This window comes from Dipodomys merriami, unplaced genomic scaffold (genome assembly GCF_024711535.1).
Source record: "Dipodomys merriami isolate MVZ:Mamm:240054 unplaced genomic scaffold, mDipMer1.0.p SCAF_39, whole genome shotgun sequence".
Lineage (NCBI taxonomy): Eukaryota > Metazoa > Chordata > Mammalia > Rodentia > Heteromyidae > Dipodomys > Dipodomys merriami.
This window is the reverse complement of record NW_027205492.1, coordinates 9,527,919-9,545,731: the sequence shown is the minus strand read 5'-3', so window position 1 is coordinate 9,545,731 and position 17,813 is coordinate 9,527,919. Positions and strand designations below refer to the sequence as shown.

Below are 17,813 nucleotides of genomic sequence, written 5' to 3'. Positions count from 1 at the left end.
AATTCCTTTGGTTAGAAAAGTGCATTCCAATCCAGCATCACTCATAAAACAGATATGTGAAACAGTAATTCAGAAGAGTGCTCACCCTTAGTGAATATAAGAACAGTAGTGGTGATGGATCCTGGATCCCGGGCCAGGCACTTTTCTACACATTTTGTCACCACATTTGACCAGTATCATCAGTGTCATGATGCCATCACTACCACCATCACCATAGCCACTGTCATCATTATCATCACCATGACTACCATCATCACCACCACCACTACCACCACCATCATTCTCACGATCACTATCATCATCATCACCACCATCACCACCACGGTGACTACCATCACCATCACCACCACCACCACCACGATTTCCACCATGATCAGCATCTGAACTGAAAGTTCTGGGGAGGCTCTCCCCACAGCCAGTGAGTGTTCCCTGGAGCTGGTCTCAGAGGGAGAAGGAGGAGTGGGAGGGAGGGAAATGGCAGGTTAATGCTATATCCTGTCTCTTCTCAGGGACATACTTCCCCCCAGAGCTGTTTCAAATAAATCTGACAGTTTCCTTATTCACTGAAATAAAATGGCACAATCCATCCCACATCCTGGCTTAAGCCTTAAGCAAACGAAAGGGGATTTTTTCTTTTCTTTTCTTTTTTTTTTTTTGAGGTAAGCAGTCAAGGGGGAATACAGAGGAACATAAAGTTCATCAGACCTCTGCCTTGTGGGTCAGACCCCTTGGCACTGCCCGTCCCCCGCCCCCCCTTGGCTAGCTCACCTGCTAGCCTGTGCCAGAAACCCAAACCCAGACGGGAGGGAGGGACTGATGGTGGACAATCTCTGCCAGGCTCTGTCAGCAGTCAGGATGTAGAGTTCTGTTTTGCGTTTCCACAGCATTGCTGGAAGGCTACTCATTCCTGTGTCTTCACATGAGGAAGCTGCGGTCCTGAGAAATAACTGACTTGAGTCGGCTCAGTTAAGAAGTGGTCCCGCTGGAATTCGAGGCCAGGTGTGTCTGAGCCTGTATTCTGCCCTGAATCATGGCAAAGAGAGTACCGAGTCTTTACTGTATTCCAGACAGTAGGAGGTGCACAGTTGATCCCATTTGACCGATGAGAAAAATGAGCTGTCGTTAAGATTAGTCATCTCAGATAGATGTATGTAAAGCAACTCCCATTTGTTGCTCATCTGTGGTTCATCACCATCGTGAAGGTGAAGCATCTGAAGCCCAGCCCAACACTGAACCCCAGGGAAAGGTGAGCCAGGGCAGACTTTGGAACCTGGGAGCCAGAGTCCAATGGACAGAATTCGGTTTCTGTCATGCTTCCTGCCTGGCAGGGCAGTCTCCTCTCCTCCTGCTTCACCCTTACCTCATATTGCCACATCTCGGCCCCCGCCAGCCCTCGAGGATCAGCCTGGAACCTACAGGTGCACACACAGCTGAGTTTCCCAGTTAGGAGCCACTGACATCCCTTAGATTCCCAACTCTTGGATTGGCACACCAAAATGGAAGTCCCAGGGTTCAAGTCCCGCTCTGGGCTTGTACAGAGGCCCTTCAGTGACGCCTACAGCACTTATATTTGGGGCTCCAAAATGAGGGCATCCAAAAGCCTGCCCTCTGCCTCTTCAGGTGGTTCCAAGTTCAAATACCACCCACCCCTCAGATCAAGACTAGCTGACCCAGCATTCCTCCTTGCAGCACGAGTCTGGATGTATCTTTGCTCTCCGTCCTTCCAACCAGGTGGGGAGAGGAAGGCTGAAAGCTCTGGAGCAGGATTTCCAGCTCTGCTTCCCCCGTTCACCAGCTTGGTAACCTTGGACAAGGCCTTAAGCTCTTGAAACTCCAGTTTTCTTGGCTGCAGACAAAGAATGCTCATCAGAACAGCCCTTCCCAAAAGTTGCCAAGAGGAACAGAAAGGAGCGCGGGTGGAATGTGCCTTGGCCAGCATTAGCATGCACGGTGCATTTGCCACGTGGTGGTGTTGGTTGACATCCTAGCACTTCGAGACCCTCTACTGTGTCTCATTCGCTAAGTGTCCGTGTTGCATCTGATCTTGAGCCTAACAAGCACTTGCCATCTTTACCACCGGCCATCTTTACATTGTGTTTTGTTACTGCAACCGGGGCTCATTGTAACTAATGAAAGTCACAGGGTGGATGGAACTCATCTTCTCAGTGGAGGCTGGACCATCGCCTACTCTTCTAGACCATTACTGTGAAGGTTTTGTTTTTTAAAAATTGCTATTATGATTCCTATGCCTGTTTTCCCTTCTGCTAAGATGAATGAATAGTAATCATCTTGTATGATTGTTGAAAGAAGTTCATGTATTGTGTTTTTAAGGAGCTGAGCACAGGCTAAAATACTCAGAGAAACGGAGTCCTTGGGTCTTGCCTTCGTATCTGTCCACTCCAGCCCCGAAAGCCTTCTTTCAGAGTCCTATATACATCCTTGGTCTCAGTCACTACGGACATTGGCACATTCGCCCCCCTCAGTTTGGATCACACTTCCTGTTAATCTCCAATGACTTTCATGACCAGGTCAAAGATGCGGCTCCAGATGACCACAGCCCCACACGTCTCTTTGGTGGCGTTTCCCACAGGTGTGTTTTGACACTCACCTGTGGGACCATCCATCCATTAGCTGGCCCTTGGCTGGTGTCCCACAGGGCCACCAATGTCACTCCTTCCCCAGAATCATGCTAAGGGCCTGAGACAAGGCAGAGGCTCCACAAGGGTTTATCTAATTCATGGAAAATAAAGTTATTCTTACAGCCTCGCTGTTCTTAATAGTGGACAACCATGATATTGGCACTTTGGATGAGCCAAGCTGCCTTCTGTTGGAAGCAAGACTGGCTATGCTTATGGAGAAACCCCACTCCGCCGTCCTGGGCTGCAGGTGCTTCATCAGTGTAGGTTCAGAAGAGAACCGAGCTCCACGCTCATTTCCACTAACCCTGAAAACAGATGACTGGGGTCTGGAGTGGGCACCTTTGAATCGCTTTTAGTTCCACAAAGATTTCCATTATTGCTGCTGCTCTCCTCTCTTGCTATTTGTCTCTCCTGGGTCTCTTCTGACGTCTACTTCTCTTTCATGTCTCAGAACAAGTGCACCTGCCCTGGAGGCCTCTCCAACACCCCAAGTCCTCTACCCCAACCTCGCATGGGTGGGGTGCATCTTCTTGGTGTTCCAGAAGCCAGTGACTTCTCTCCTTCACTGTGGGTGAAGTCAGAGAAGTTGTCAAGATCTTCCCTTGAACTCTACCGCTGAGGGCTGAGGCTTCCCAGGCCAGAAACTCTTGGCCCCACCGTTATATTCCAGTGCCTGGTGGATGCATGAGAGGTGCTTGACAAGTACCAAAAGGAAGAGGGAGGGTGGGAGAGAGGCAGGGAGGAAAGGGGGAGAAGGAAAGAGGGAGAAAGAGTGGAAGGGAGAGAGGGAGCAAGGAATGGAGAAAGGGAGAAACAGGAGGAAGAAAAGAAGGAAGAAGAAAGAGAGAAAGGAATGGAGAGAGAGAAGGAGGAGGAAGGGAGGAATGGAGCAAAGAAGGAAAGAAGAGAGGGGCAAAGGGAGAACAGAGAGGGAGGGAGGAATGAAGGGATAAAGAGGGGGAAGGAAGGAAAGAAGGGAGGAAGGATAAAGGCAGGAAGGAGTGGAGAGAGGAGCCTGGGAGGGAGGGAAGGAGAGAGGGAGGGGAGAAGGGAAGACAAGAGATGGGGAGAGGGAAGCGTGGGACACATTTTCCTTGGGTTACGTTCTGTGCCGCTCTGACCGGAAGAAATCTCTGGATTTCTGCTAAGTGTGAGACCCCAGACCAAGGGACTATGAAATGTTTACTTGTGTGTAGGCACAACCTCACCCTACCAAAAGGACAGGAGGAAGTGAGCACGAAGCCCTGGGTGAGCTAGACCTGTGCCACTCCCCTGGGAAGCAGCTCCGGACCACAGCAATTCTCGATGATGATGATGGTGATGATGATGATGATGATGATGATGATGATGATTCCCTTGTAAGTGGCAGAGCTTCCTAGAAGGAGCAAAAGAGGAGAAAGAGAGAGGGGGAAAGAAGGGGCGAGAGAGGCTGACACCCACTAGCATCCCAGACCTTTCTTTCTGCTGCTGCTGTGCCGCCCTCCACCCTCCCTGCCCCTGCCCAACTCTCAGACTCCTTCCAGCCTTGCTGCCAGCTTCTTTTCTCAGCCACGGAGAGACCAAAACTCTGAAAATCTCACCCTTCTGAGATGTCTAACTGGGCGTTTGTGAGTCTCCTTGGGCTCATCTGGAGCACCGGAAGTCCCCCCAACGAGGGCATGTGCCGGGGTGAGTGATTCACCCTCTCTCGGTTTAATTTCTCTTCCTCTCCCCACCGCAGCTCATCATTCCTGAACTCCCAGGACCCAGGCCCTTTCTTCAGCTTCCAGCTCCACTTCTCTCCCCTGGCACACCCCACTGGCTGCCTGGCACATCCTGAGATACAAGAGCAGTGCCTCAGTGCCTTGGTGCAGCCCTCCGCTCTCTGTTTTCCTTTGGGAACATCTACCCTGCCAACTTGCTGTGGGGATACAGCTTTCACCTAGGTCCCAAAGCACTGGGTAGCACTAGCATTGGCATTAGGGTTAGGGGGTATACACTGGTTCACCAATTGCACCAGCAAGGCATCTTGTGCCCTGAGCAAGGCAGGACTCAGCAAAACGGGGAAGATGTGCTTGATTTGAAGAGGAGCCAGAGCACATCTGGATGGCAGGGTGGCCAACTCTTCCTTGTTTTGCTGGACATTTCTCTGGGCTTACTCCCCTAGTTGAGGAATCATTCTGGCAAAGTCCTGGGCATCACTGGTTTCTAGAGGTCCCATCCACCTTTGATTGGTAGCAACAGAGTCCAGTCTGCTTTGATTGGTTCCTGGAGAGTCCACCCAGCTTTTGGTTGGTTCCTGGGGATTGGTTCTTGGAGAGCCCAGCCAGCTTTTGATTGGTTCCTGGGGAACCCGACCTGCTTTGATTGGTTCCTACAGAGCCCAGTCTGCTTTCTTACCCCATTCAGTAATAACTTGAAACTGCAATAAGGAGGTATCACTTCCTGGAGAAGAGCTCAGCATCTTCAAGAAATGGGGAGAGGTAGCCCAGGGTAAGAACCAGGGTCCTCAGGCTAGTAGGGGTTCAGGAGGGAAGATGAGCAGCAGAGAACATTGGGAACCAGGTTCACTGTCTCTCTTTGGCTTCTTGTCAGATTGAGAGTCTGCAAGTGGGTAGTTTCGGAGTTTCATCTCTCACACACATTGTTTAGCCCGATGAACACTCAAGATAATAACATCAAACCAAGCCAAAACCAAACCACACCAATGAAAACCGCCAATTTAAACACTGCGAGCCTTTGCACAAAGACTGGGATTTTCTACTTCCTTGGGAAACTGATGAAGTTCTGCAGAACCCATTATAATCCTAGCTACTTTAGAGGCTGAGATCTGAGGACCAAGGTTCAAGGCCAGCTGGGGAAAACAAATTTGAGAGATTCTTATATCCAATTAACCACCAGAAAGCTGGAAGTTGAGTTATGGCTCAGGTGGTAGAGCACCAGCCTGAGTGGAAAAAGCTAAGTGAGAGTACAAAGCCCTGAGTTCAAGCCCCAGTATGGGTGCGCACCCCCCGCACCCCCCACATCCTGTTCTACCCCATGAGTGTTAGTTTCAAAATAAAACTGTATTTATTTATGTCTGGGAGTTGTGGGATAATTCCACAGCAAATCAAAGTCCACCAAAAATCCATTAAGCTGGGTGTGGTGATACGTGCTTGCAATCTCAGCACTGGGAAACCCAACGTAGGAAGATCAAGAGTTCAAGGCCAGCAAAAAAAAAAAAAAATGTAAAATCAAAAACCAAACAACTTTCACAGCTAAGTTGTGGAATCAGCTTGAGTGATGATTCCATACATAATAATTTCATGTCCCTCTTGCAGCTAAACAAGTACAAAGAAACACATGAACATTGCAGGAACCACCCCATCTCTAAGCAATTACTTTCCACATAACCTTGGCCTCTAGGGTATAGGTGTTCTCCACTGACAAGCAGAATTCTCTGACACCCCAAACTGTGAAACCTGTCTCGGGCAATTGGTGTCCCTTCCCCTCCCCCGCCCCACATGGGAGCAGCCTGTAGCCTTTACACAGGATTTAACAGATGAACACCACAAGTACTGATTTCCAACAGACTCTTGATCTTCCAGGGGAGAGTCAGGAGAGAAAGCCCCTGCACATCCAATCCTCTTCTATTTTGGTCCCTTTAACACAGCCCCGGATGGCCGTGGCCTACATATCATTTAACAAACTGCCCTGCGATTTTTGCAGGGCGTGGCGTCCTGACTGATTTAAAATCTCCGCATTGCTAAAACTGCATTGTTCTTCATCAAGTTGAGTCATTTTTATGTGAAGTGTCAAGCTCCCTAACAAATAACTCCTGCCAGACAAATCAAGTTCCTCGTCGTAGAGCCACAGCTAAATAGTTTATAGCTTTAATCTGCTCACCGAGGTGTGCAGTCTATGACAGTAATTATAAATGCAAGGAGAAATTATAGCTGAATGCCTTAACTGCATTAGGAGCCGTTTGATGAACAATCACGAGGCTCCTGCTCATTTTCAACAATAGAGGGCAACTTAGTGTCATTGCATTAGAGAGATTTCAGTTCTGCATGGCTTTTTCTTCCATTTACCACCGAATGTCACTTGTCTCCTATAAAGTATGGGGAAAGAAAAAAAAAAACACCGCATCGTGGAAAGCTTTAAACTTGAGAGTTAAAAAAAAAGACAAAGAGAAATGCAGGGGAGAATTGTTTATCATTATGGCTTCTATTTTTCTGTTTTTGAATGGCGGCAGGTTTGGTTTCAAATTAGTTCACTGAAGGTAACTGCTTGTTTACTTACTGGGGGCTTTAAAAAAAGTCTTCCCCAAGCTTTTTTTTTAAAGCCTTTATAGGGAAAGCCTTTTCCAGATGAAGGGCAAGTTCAAAACCAGCTCAGGAGAGCGGTTGAGATTGTGTGTCTGCCGCTGCATTCCTCTCTCCGTCTGTATCTACCTAAAGCTAATGACACAATTTAGCTCTTTATTTTCCCCCTCCTCGCTTTCGCAGAGAGACGTTTTTAATTTAGCTGAAGAATTACACAAATGTATTTTAAAGACATAAATCCATATAAAAAATATGAGCTAATTAAAACATTGCACTCCCTGTCGCTCATGGAGTTTCAATTTAGGGAGGGGGGTGGGTGGGAAAAGAATTGTATCTGGTTAAATGAGAAGATGATACTGATGGCATTTTGGAATAAATGAAAAATAATGTTACTCTGCATGAAAAGTATCAAATTATACACATCAGGGCTGGGTGTCCCAGGGTCCCAGCGAGAGGGGAGGGGTGAGGGGTTCTGAGAGGAGTCCCACTGTGGGTATTACGTCCTGTCACTCTGAGAAAAGGCAGATGTCAGGAAAGATGCTACGTTTGGCTTCAGGAGATGCCGAAGCTTTGATCTTGACCTTGTTTTCCCAAAATGTATTCCTGAGAGCTTTACACTGGGCTTTGGGCACACACAGTGCAAGAAGCATGGTATCACCTGACCGGACAAAGGAATGACGCCACAGGGAGGCCCTGCCTTGCTCTCCAATCCACCCCAGGCCTCTGAGCAGGAGCTCGGGCAGGCACACGCAGCTCAGTCTCAGCCCACGTTGACTCTGAGCATCAAGGTGGTATCAGCCAGTGACGTCACAGCGGTCTTAGTGTGCAGACTCTGTGACGTTCCTGCAATGATGCAATGGGGTGAGGATGGTTTCCTTGGAAGGCAGCCCTGCCATTAAGCCGTGAGGATGGTTTGATTTACAGCTAGTCTCCAAGAGGCCCAGGGGGAGCCCTCACTCTTCTCTGGACTCGTCTACCATTTACAGCCTTTTCTTTGGGCTGTGGAGTACGACTGGCCCTGGGCAGCCCCTAGAAGCCTTTCACAAGCGGGAGCAGACTGGGGCTGAGCAGTGGACATTTCTGGGTGCAAATCCTACAAAGTGCTTCCTGTGGGGGTTTGGGTTGTCACGGACCCCTTTGAGTTTCCGGTGGTCAGTCTTTAAGATTCAGATGCTGAATGTAATCTTCCCTGGAAGAGGTCAGTGAATTGGAGTTTTACAGCAGGTTGAGATTTTCAAGGGGGCATCTACCTAGGGTATCCATCAGTTCAGCCTGAGATGCCGGCAAATTGTATACCTTTGGGGTGAGGCGGTAGAACACAGTGAAAGACCTATCTAGACATCGTCTAGTCCTTACTTTTTCTGACAAGTCTATTATGTGCCAGGCTTCAAGGAGCGCAATTCCATGCATTTAGCAAGATACGACTGAGTATGGATGAGGCCAGGTGGGACGGCTCCCCTGAAATCACCTCTCCCCATCTTGACTTCACCAGGACAGGGTGGAGGTCCCTCCTGTGGGCTGCATTCAGCATCTACCCTCGGATTGTCCATCTGGGTGTCTGTTACTGGCTACCAAGGCACATTTATTTCCATAGGGCAATGGCATTCTTACTAAGTGTCCCTAAGGGAGAGGGAATCCAAGACCAGGGGCTGTGGGAAATTCACGCACAATGTCTGTGTCCCCAGTTTATGTTTGTGACACGGCTCGATAGCTTCGACTGTATGGCGCTGTTTGTAAGAATAAAGTGAAATCACGTTTGCAAATTGCTCACCACAAGGCCTGGCAATTTGCCGTTATAATTGGCACGATTTCTGGTTCACTACTGTTTCTGTTGCTAATAGAACTTGGTGCCTGGAAAGGCCCAACTAATATTTGTTACAGAATGAAAGGAATGTAGTATGAGAAGGAAGGAAGGAAAAGAGAGAGGGAAAAAGAAAAAGGCAGGCTGACGAAGGAAGGGAGGGAGGGAAGTAAAGAAGAGAAGAAGGGAAGGATGGAAGAGAAAGAAGGAAAGGAGAAAGGGAGGGAGGAAAAAGAGGAAGGAAGGAAGAAAAGGAGGAAGGGTTATTTAGTGGATGAAGAAATAGCTGATGCTTCTTACAGATATTAATGAACTCTTCCTGTTTAGCTCCTCCTAAACTTCTATATAGTCTATTGAGTTAAGGTTATCAGACTTGACAAATAAAAATACATGATGGCCAGTCAAATTGAATCTGAAAAAGACAAATACTTTATAAATATAAATATGGACCAGGTGGTATTTGGGACACACTTATGCCTAAAAATATATCTGTTGTTTATCCTTAATGCAAATTTAACTGGACATCCACCCTGTATTTTTTTTTTTGTCTGTTGTAAGGATTGAACTCAGGGGTTGGGCACTGTTCCTGAGCTCTTTTGCTCAAGGCTAGTGCTTTACTGCTTTGAGCCACAGCACCACTTCAGCTTTTGAGTAGTTTATTGGAGATAAGACTCTCACAGGACTTTTCTGCCTAGACTGGCTTTGAACCATGATCCTCAGATCTCAGCCTCCTGAGTAGCCACCGAATACACAGCTCCATCCTGTATTTTATCTCACAACCTTGCATGTGTGTCTTTCTGGTCATTTATTTTCATCAAATTTTGTATAGCAAAGGCAGTTCTTGGGACTCGAATCCATTTCTGCCAATAATTTCGAGGTTAGGTGAGCTGTTAAACTTGTACACTGCATTACATGGTAATGACTGTAATTTCAAGTCCTTGTGCATTTTAGACTCAATGATTTACTCTGTTTAATTTCTATTATTCAAGAGCTGTGGCTCTTAAAGGTATATACAAATATGTGTTGAAATTGTTTTGGATTACTGATGTCCTAAAAGAGGGAAGTATGTTTAATATTTTCTAATGCATTTTTTAAATGAAAATCTGAATTCAATAGTTGGCATACACATTTTGCAGGATTTAGGGATGTCCAAAAAAGAGAAGAAGATTTAGGTCAAAATTTACGTCTCTTGAAAAACATAGATATGGCAGAGCTCCCAAATTATCATTATCTCTTGACATACTTCTTCAAACCTCTTGTCATTTGGTACAATTTGTGCTATCATGCATACCGAGTATGATTAGAATTCCGGATAACAGTGGTATCATTTCGTAACCATTTAAAAACTTAATATGCATAATTCTAATCTGCATAAACCTTGCATAAATATTGTTCTAGTAGGGGACCCCAAGGATGGATGCATTCTTCCCTAGGTGAACAAAAGTTCAGGAGGCCACTTTTGCGTAGAAGGGGAACCATGCAAGTGGACTGGAATCCCTTTCCTATGAATGCAAACACACCTGGCACATGCACAGCCTTTTCCACACACTTGACATATGTACACACCTTGGCTTGGAAGGTGTCTCAAGCACTCAAACCTGCTCTTCTGCATTCCTGTCAGAATCACTGCATAACAATAATCACATCAGGGTGGAGTTTTTTTTTTAATAATGATAACACTGAAATATGGTACTTGGAAAGAACAAAATCAGAAATATTTGTAATGTATAGATGCAGAGCGATGTGAAAATAACTACCTCATCTACGTATTAACGGCTTCTATGCATGCTTTTCCAAATTATTGGTTTACCTTCCCTTGCCTAGAGCAGATAGAGCGCCGAGGAAGGATGCAAGCTTCCTTCTTCTCCCTTCTCCCTATTTACATATCGCAGTTAAAAAATGATTAACAAACCTAACAGGTGGAAAATTGGTCTTTATTATTGCACAAAATGAACATCACCTATTTGTTCTCTTTGCCATGGGTTGCCCTCCCCACCCACATCCTAGGGTTTGAAACATTCTTCTCTAGGTATTTTGTGTATGTCCACCTTTTTTTCTTTTTCTTTCTTTTTTTTTTTTTTAAAAAAGACCAGAAGAGCATAATAGCAAGTTACATAAAATTGAAAAAAATGTGATATAGCAAATAAATAGGGTGTTGCAGAACCCCAAGCTCACGCGCGAATTCCACAGGTGCACGCTGGCTTTTCATTCAATAAAGGTGAGCAGAACACATCATGCTGGGAAAATTCTCATGGTGAAAACATGCACACAACAAAGATGTCTTCCCGCGGGGGCCCCCATAAACCACAAGCTTAGGATCTTCTCACTGAGGGAGGGAGGGAGGCCTGATCAACCAGGCAACTGAACTTTTCACTCCACTCATGACACCTCTTTCCCTATGTGTGGTGAGACCAAAGCTGTACAAAATACTTCTCTCTACCTGAGACTCACTTACTGTCCAAACCTGGGTGGCCCAACCTGAAAGTCTCCTGTTGAAAAACAAATCCTCCTACCACAGAGAGTGGCTTCTAGGGGAAACTTCTACTCTGTGTTGGTATCTAGGGTAAGTGAGTAAACTGAGAGGGATTCTGGGGTTTTGCAGATGGCATCCACTGGACTGGGTGAGCCCAGAAGCTTGAGTTCGAGTTGAGTTCTCCAGGTGGGGTATGGCTCCAAGAATAGGGCAACCTGAGCACGTGTTAGGGTCCCTAGCCTGTGAGGGTGTCATTCTGGAGGGCAAAGGAAAGGAGGTAGGGAAAAGACAAAAAGGGATTTGGAAGAGATCCAGACTTACTTAGGTCCCACATTTAAAAACGACTGGTGTCATACATCTGCCCAGGCATTTGACTTCCTTTCTCATCTCTCCCGGAGTGATGCAGGAAGTTTGGACAACGTTGGCTCTACAAGGTATGGTCTTCTAGAAAGCACAACATGCACATGATCTTGCAAGTGGTGGGACCCCATGCAGAGCCATTTGTCTCTTGAGGTCCAATAAAATCTCAAGGATGCGTCATATTTCTCTTTGCAAGATGGACCCTGAAACTGATCTCTCCTCTTGAAACCCAAAAGGTGAGAGGAGAAAATAAGTTCTCTCTCTCTCTTTCTCTATCTTTCTCTCTCTCTCTCTCTCTCTCTCTCTCTCTCTCCCCACCACCCCCCATCTCAGTGTTCTTCAGGGAATATTTCCTGCCATCTCCTTTAAGGAACCTGCTCTGTCGTTGTAAAATCAATGTAGGAAATAAACACAGAGAAGGAGGTGGAAGGTAGCAATTGCTAAGAATAAGCTGCAGAAAGCATTAATTATAAGTAACAATAATAAAGACAACGGTGAGCTATTCAGAACTGATTAAGAAATCTCTGTATCGTGAAGGGCCCCTAGCAGTCTTGTCTCCTTCCACCTGCTCACCTTTCCCACCCTGGAAGTCATTAGCATTGCTGCGGGAAGGCGGAAGGCGGGAGGTGAACGAGGTGGGAGGAGAGGTTGCTATTAGTCATTTAAATGAGGGGTTGCCTGGGCTGGGCCCTGGAGATTGGGCCTTGGGTCGCTAAGGGGATATCATGTATCATGGAGACCTCGAGGCCTCAGTCACCCGTGAACTGCATCTCTCTAATTGTGTTTTATTCCACCCCCTCTTACCCACTTTAAACTGAAGGACAGGAGAGGGAGAATGGGTAGGACTTCCTCAAACAGGTTCTTTTCTGTCTTTCATAAAAATAAGTTGACTACAACTACAGCAAACTACCGTCTTGCTTGGCCTTGCGTGACACAGGCTGCTTCTAAGCAGGCGGGACCCATCTCCCTTTCACAAGTGCCTCACAAGGCCACGGTCACCATGGCCTGGGAGCAAACCCATACCTGCAGAGCTATTCTTCATCCACGTCTGTTACAAACTGTGAATGGTGCTCGGGTGACTTGCTGTGCGTTTTGCTTAGGTGGAGTTTGACAGCGTGTTTGCTCACAAATGTCCGACAGCACAACTTACACTTGAATTTAGAGTCTGTGTCCTCTTCGCCAGCTATTGTTTCCGGAGACCTCTGAGCCGACGACACCCGGGAAATCTCTTGCTCTACCTTGCTTTGCTGGTCTGCGGCCATCCGGGTCATGTCCTTCATTTGGAAACCCAGGTGAGACTCTAAGTGGGTAATGTAGGTGGAAGGGGTTCTGAACTGGGAGGCACAGTCACTGCAGTAAAAGATGGGGTGTCCTTTATCCATGTTTTTCAGAAACTTCGTCCCTCCTGTTTTCCTTAGCTGGTACTTGACGTTGGCCAACCAGTGGCTGATGGTGGTCATGGAAAGCCCTGTAAACTTGGAGATCTGCATCCGCTCCTGAGGGCCCAGGTCGGAGAGCAGGTATTTACCTTCGGATGTCTGGAAGAGGCTGGAGGCGAACTGAGCTTGCAAGATCAGCAAGTGCTGAGGATTCCAGTTAGACTGCCGGCCTTTTCTCTTGTGTAGCGTGGAGACGTCGCTGGAGACGTCTTCAAAGCGCCTGACATCCATCTCCAGCTTCACGGGCGGGACCCTGGAGGAGGCGGCGGGCTTGGGGGTGGTGGCTTTGGGAAGCACCTTGACCATGTCAGCGATGTCGCACAGAGCGTGCTTCTGAGGTGGGGAGGTGCAGGACTGTGCTTGCGAGGACTCGGCTTTCTTGCTTTTGGACTTGGTCAGGTCGATGGGTTGATCGTTATTCTCAAACACGTAGCGCCGGGACACACTGGCAGGTCTGGTCGGGGCAGGACTCAAGACCGGCTTGTCCATGACGCCGAGATTTGACTTGTGAAACATGGACATTGTGCTTGAGCTTGGGCTGGAGCAGGAAGGAGAGCGCAAGGGCTCTGTGGCTTTGCCCAGGTGGTTGTTCAAGACGGACTGCAGGGCGCTGAGCGGGTTGATGCAGGGCAGGGCCGGGGTGTGAGTGGCCAGAACACACCCGTTGCTGAGGGAAGACACGGAGGACACCGGCTCCAAGGGCTGGCCTTTCTCTTTCTCCCCGCTCTCCTTCATCGGCTTGTCCTCCTCCTTCGGGGGACACGGCTCTGCCTTCCTGGCTTCTGAAGGGGGTTCACTTTTGGTGAAGGAGTCACCCTCGGTGTGGCTGAAAGAGGAGGCCTCCTCTCCGGAACTCCCCTTCCCACCCTCCTTCCTGACTTCCTCCTTCTCCTCCACCTCCTTCTTCACTTGGGTGTACGGGGCCAGGTTGGTGGGCACGGACACCAGTGGCATGACTTTCCACTTGGGTGCGATTGGCCTTAACTTGTGGGCCAGGTTAGGCCGAATCTGCAGTAGCTGGGGTCCCATGGACAGAGGTGGCTTGGTGCCCTCCGACAGCTGGTAGGCAGCGTGGATGCTTGGGTAGGCGCTCCAGCTGGGAGCTCCGTTTTGCGCTTTGTTGATGGCTGTGGTTACTGTGTTTTCCAGTGACTTCAAAATGTCCCCTCCGCCCTTTGAGCCGTCCTCCAAATCCTCTTCTCTTAGGTACTGGTATTTTATGGTGGGGTCTAAGGGTTTCTGTAGTGGATCTTCGTAGACCTCGCTTTTCACAACTTTCTCCTCCTTGGGGCTCTCCTCCGATTTCTCCTTTTTGCTTTCCTTCTTTAACTCAGTCGTAGAGGCTGTGCAGTCCATCACCGAGTTACTCGATGGCTTGGGAGCCAGACACTCACTGCTTGGAGTCTCGGACAACGACTGCATCTTCTCCACCGCCAGGGGGTCTAGCACCAGCTGCTTGCCTTTCTTGGAGGCCGAGCTTGTGACTTTGAGAAAGTGGCCGGTGACCATCATGTGTGTGGTGAGCTGCTGCAGCGTGTCATGGGAACTCCCGCACTCCATGCACTTTAAGATCTGGGACTTGCAGGCCTCGAACTGCCAGGTGTAGCTGGCCCCGTTCTGGTAACCGTACCGGTTGTTGGAGGACAGTGGCAGGTTGACACTCTTCTGGGAAGAAAAGGAGTCTGCGAACGATCCCGTGGTTGAATCTGGAGAGCAAGGCCGATTGACATCAAAGACGCGTTTCTTCGCCGGGGCGACCATTTTGGAGGAAATGGTTGGTACTGGCTCCTTCAAAGGCACTTTTTGGTAATGTTTTGTTTTGATCATGTGGACGCTCAAGTCTTGTAAGGAATCGAAGGAGTCCCCACAAAACATACATTTCAGCACTTTTTGAGCATCCTCTTTGTCCATATCCTGGAAGGCCCTTTTCCGGGGTTTTGAGTAGCTTGTGGGTCTCAGCTTGTCCTTTTTGCGGTTGTCATCTTGGTAGTGGCCCGTTTCGTTCATGTGCACAGTCAGCTCGACCAGGGTGTCATAGGCCGCGCTGCACTGCCGACAGCGGAAGCGGCTGGCTCCAGTGAACACCGTGCCGCACACCTTGCTGCTCTGTCGGTACAGCTGCACCGAGCTGAACAGGCTGGGCTTGGACACGGAGCGGGAAGGCAAGTTCTGCTGGAGGCTTTTGGACAGGGCGTCTTGGTGCCAATCAAAATCGCTCTTGCCATTGCCATTCCGAGTCTCACAATTCCGCCGCTCACTGTTGGACACCTTGAAGCCGAGGCCCAGGCCTGACCAGTAGGAGTCGGACAAGATGTTGGCGTAGACGGCGGTCATTTTGTCCATACAGTTGTGGCCTTCGCTCGGAGGCTTGGGGTGTGCGCTTGCTTTCTTGTGAGTGGCATCTCGGCCGCGGATGCTCTTGATATCTGACACTTGGTCGCTGGCATCACTCAGCAAAGACTCGTTCTCCGCGTCCTGATTGGACAAGTGACTTTCTGGAGAGTTCTGGCAGCTGAAGTAGCCTTTCTGCTCTGGGCCTGTTTCTAGCTCCTCATCGGTCCCTGTGTCATTGCTCTCCTGAAGCTGAGCCACGGAACCACTGTCCTCCTCCTCCTCTTCTTCCTCTTTGATGTCCTCCTCTTCCTTCAGCTGCTCCTCCTGGACATAGCCTGCGAGAGAAGGAGAAGAGGATGACATAAACGTAACCAGTTACAAGATCCCGTCCCATTTCCCCACCCAGACCAAGTGCATTCTGGGCTGAACTACACAGTCAGTTAGTTGATCTGGACATGCGTGAACTGCAAGCAAGAGAGATGGTATGGGTGGGGGCTGGGGCGGGGAGGGAAGGGGGGGCAGGGCAGCATGGGGAGGGCAAAGTCAAATGATGTCTTCTGTGCCAGCTTCTGCCTTGTTCTTCTTAAATCTGCAAGATTCACCATTTTCTACAAATGCCTAGCACCTCCAGTTAACAATTTTATGTTTAAGGACTGTTGTTCTAAGATCACTATATTGGGACTGGCAAAATCCATGCACATGACTGTGGAACTCTGGATTGAAATGCAAATCCCATTCAAGTCCTTTCAGGGAAGGAAGTTGGCTTACCAAAAAAAAAAAAAAAAAAAAAAACAACCCTGAAATTTGATCATTGGTGATTCAATGACAAAGTTGACCAAAATATTCGGCTATATTGACATAGGCTCATCTAAATAAGTCAGAGTTTGAGCACTCGGACTTCTGGATACCCAGCCAATATGTTTTTGATAGGCAATGTCTTTTCCTTATAACATTTTTATTCACAGAGAGACGTACAGCAGAAGGAGAGATCATGGAGTATGCAAATAAAATCTTCCATTGATAGCTGAAAAATTACGTCAGCTCAGCGAATATAATGCTTTTTTAAAGTAATGGCAAATGGTGTTAGAATGGGAGATTTGGGGACTGTTCTATTATTCTCAAACAGGTTTATGAAGACCTTTCCAGACAAGCCTGAAAATGACTGTCGATCTTGTTGGTGTAATTTCAAATGCACTGTGATTTGTGGGTACCCGTCCTGAGATGCCAATTATATGTTTGATTTGTAGATGCAAAATGCTATTGGGATGCCTGCTTTCCCTTCGCTGCAAGGATTTAGGACCAGTAATTGCATAGGGAAAATGAAGACATGAGAGAGCCAGCTGCAAAGGGAATTAATGGGCAAATATCCATCAATGGGGGCTGGGGTGGGGGTGGGCAAAGTGGCTATTTGTGTCCAGGGGTTCATTTTCTTCACCTGGCCTTTCAGAACCAAGTGGATACAATGCAACCAATGATGTATCTAAGAAAAAGAGATTCAGCTCAAGATTTGCAAGGCTTGCATGATCTTAATACAGCATTTCTCCTTAGAGTTTCTCTCTCCCTCTTGGTAGCTGGCAGCTATTTGGACAACATGTAAGAGCAAGCACGGTTAATTCCATCCTCCTGGACTACAGGTCTGGGTGGAAGGACTTTGAGGGCAAAGGGGGTTGTTAGGAATAAGGCAGCCATGGTCACAAACACCAGAGCAGATGGTGATGAGAAATATTAATTGGGGAAATTTGCCATCTCCTGGAACCCACACTAACACCTGAAAATGCATTCATTCATGTCTTCTGATAGGCCCACAGAGTAGATTATTACTGATTATTGTTACTATTATTTTCACTTCCTATATGGCAAACACTGGAGATGTAAAGTTGAAAAATTAATACAGGCTCTCATAGGCAGGATTGCAGCATCATGACATGAACTTAAGTCTGTTGGATGAGAAAATCCAAATCTCCTACCCCAGGACTCAGTTCCTGTTACTACCTTAAAGAGCACAGAAACTTTGCCAAGGCCCACAGGTTAAAGGGTAAGCAGTGGAATTTGATCCAAATGTGCCTAAACAGATAATCATGACCTCAGGAAGAAAAGTTGTAGAATGCCGGGGACAAGAGCCCACAGGCATGAAATCATAAAGCCAGGTGAAATGAAAAAAAAAAAATCAGTGCATCCATAGGTTCTAGGCTTCTGTTGGTTTTTCTCTAGTTATTGGAGAGTTGTTTGCGTTTTCCCAGCGAGTTGACAAATGGATTGTTCATTAAATTGTTATTGCCGGTCTTTAAATTGGTGTGGAGAAACAAAGACTCAGATGAGTCAGGTAACCATTCACGAGGGGCAGCTATGTGTAAGAAAACTAGTTAAAATAAAAAGACAGCAGGTTAGACCATCCTTGCTATCCTCCTTGCCTTTCCTCTTACCTGGGCTAATTTCTGGGCTCACTGATCTGGTTAGATCATTGAGTTCAAGGACAAAGTTCTA

General features: G+C 47.6%; 1 protein-coding gene across 3 annotated transcripts in view; it reads right to left on the bottom strand.

Annotated features, from left to right (window-relative positions):
* Positions 1-17,813, bottom strand: part of Tshz2 (teashirt zinc finger homeobox 2) — a 391,461-nt gene that overhangs the window by 145,537 nt on the left and 228,111 nt on the right. The window contains exon 2 of one of the 3 annotated variants that reach the window (XM_069990014.1): positions 12,580-15,664. In XM_069990014.1, the coding sequence (XP_069846115.1) occupies positions 12,588-15,664 (3,077 nt within the window). In that variant the 3' untranslated portion in view covers positions 12,580-12,587. Of the gene's footprint in view, positions 1-10,638; positions 15,665-17,813 lie in introns of those variants that run through there. The other 2 variants (XM_069990016.1, XM_069990015.1) reach the window with 2 other exon arrangements.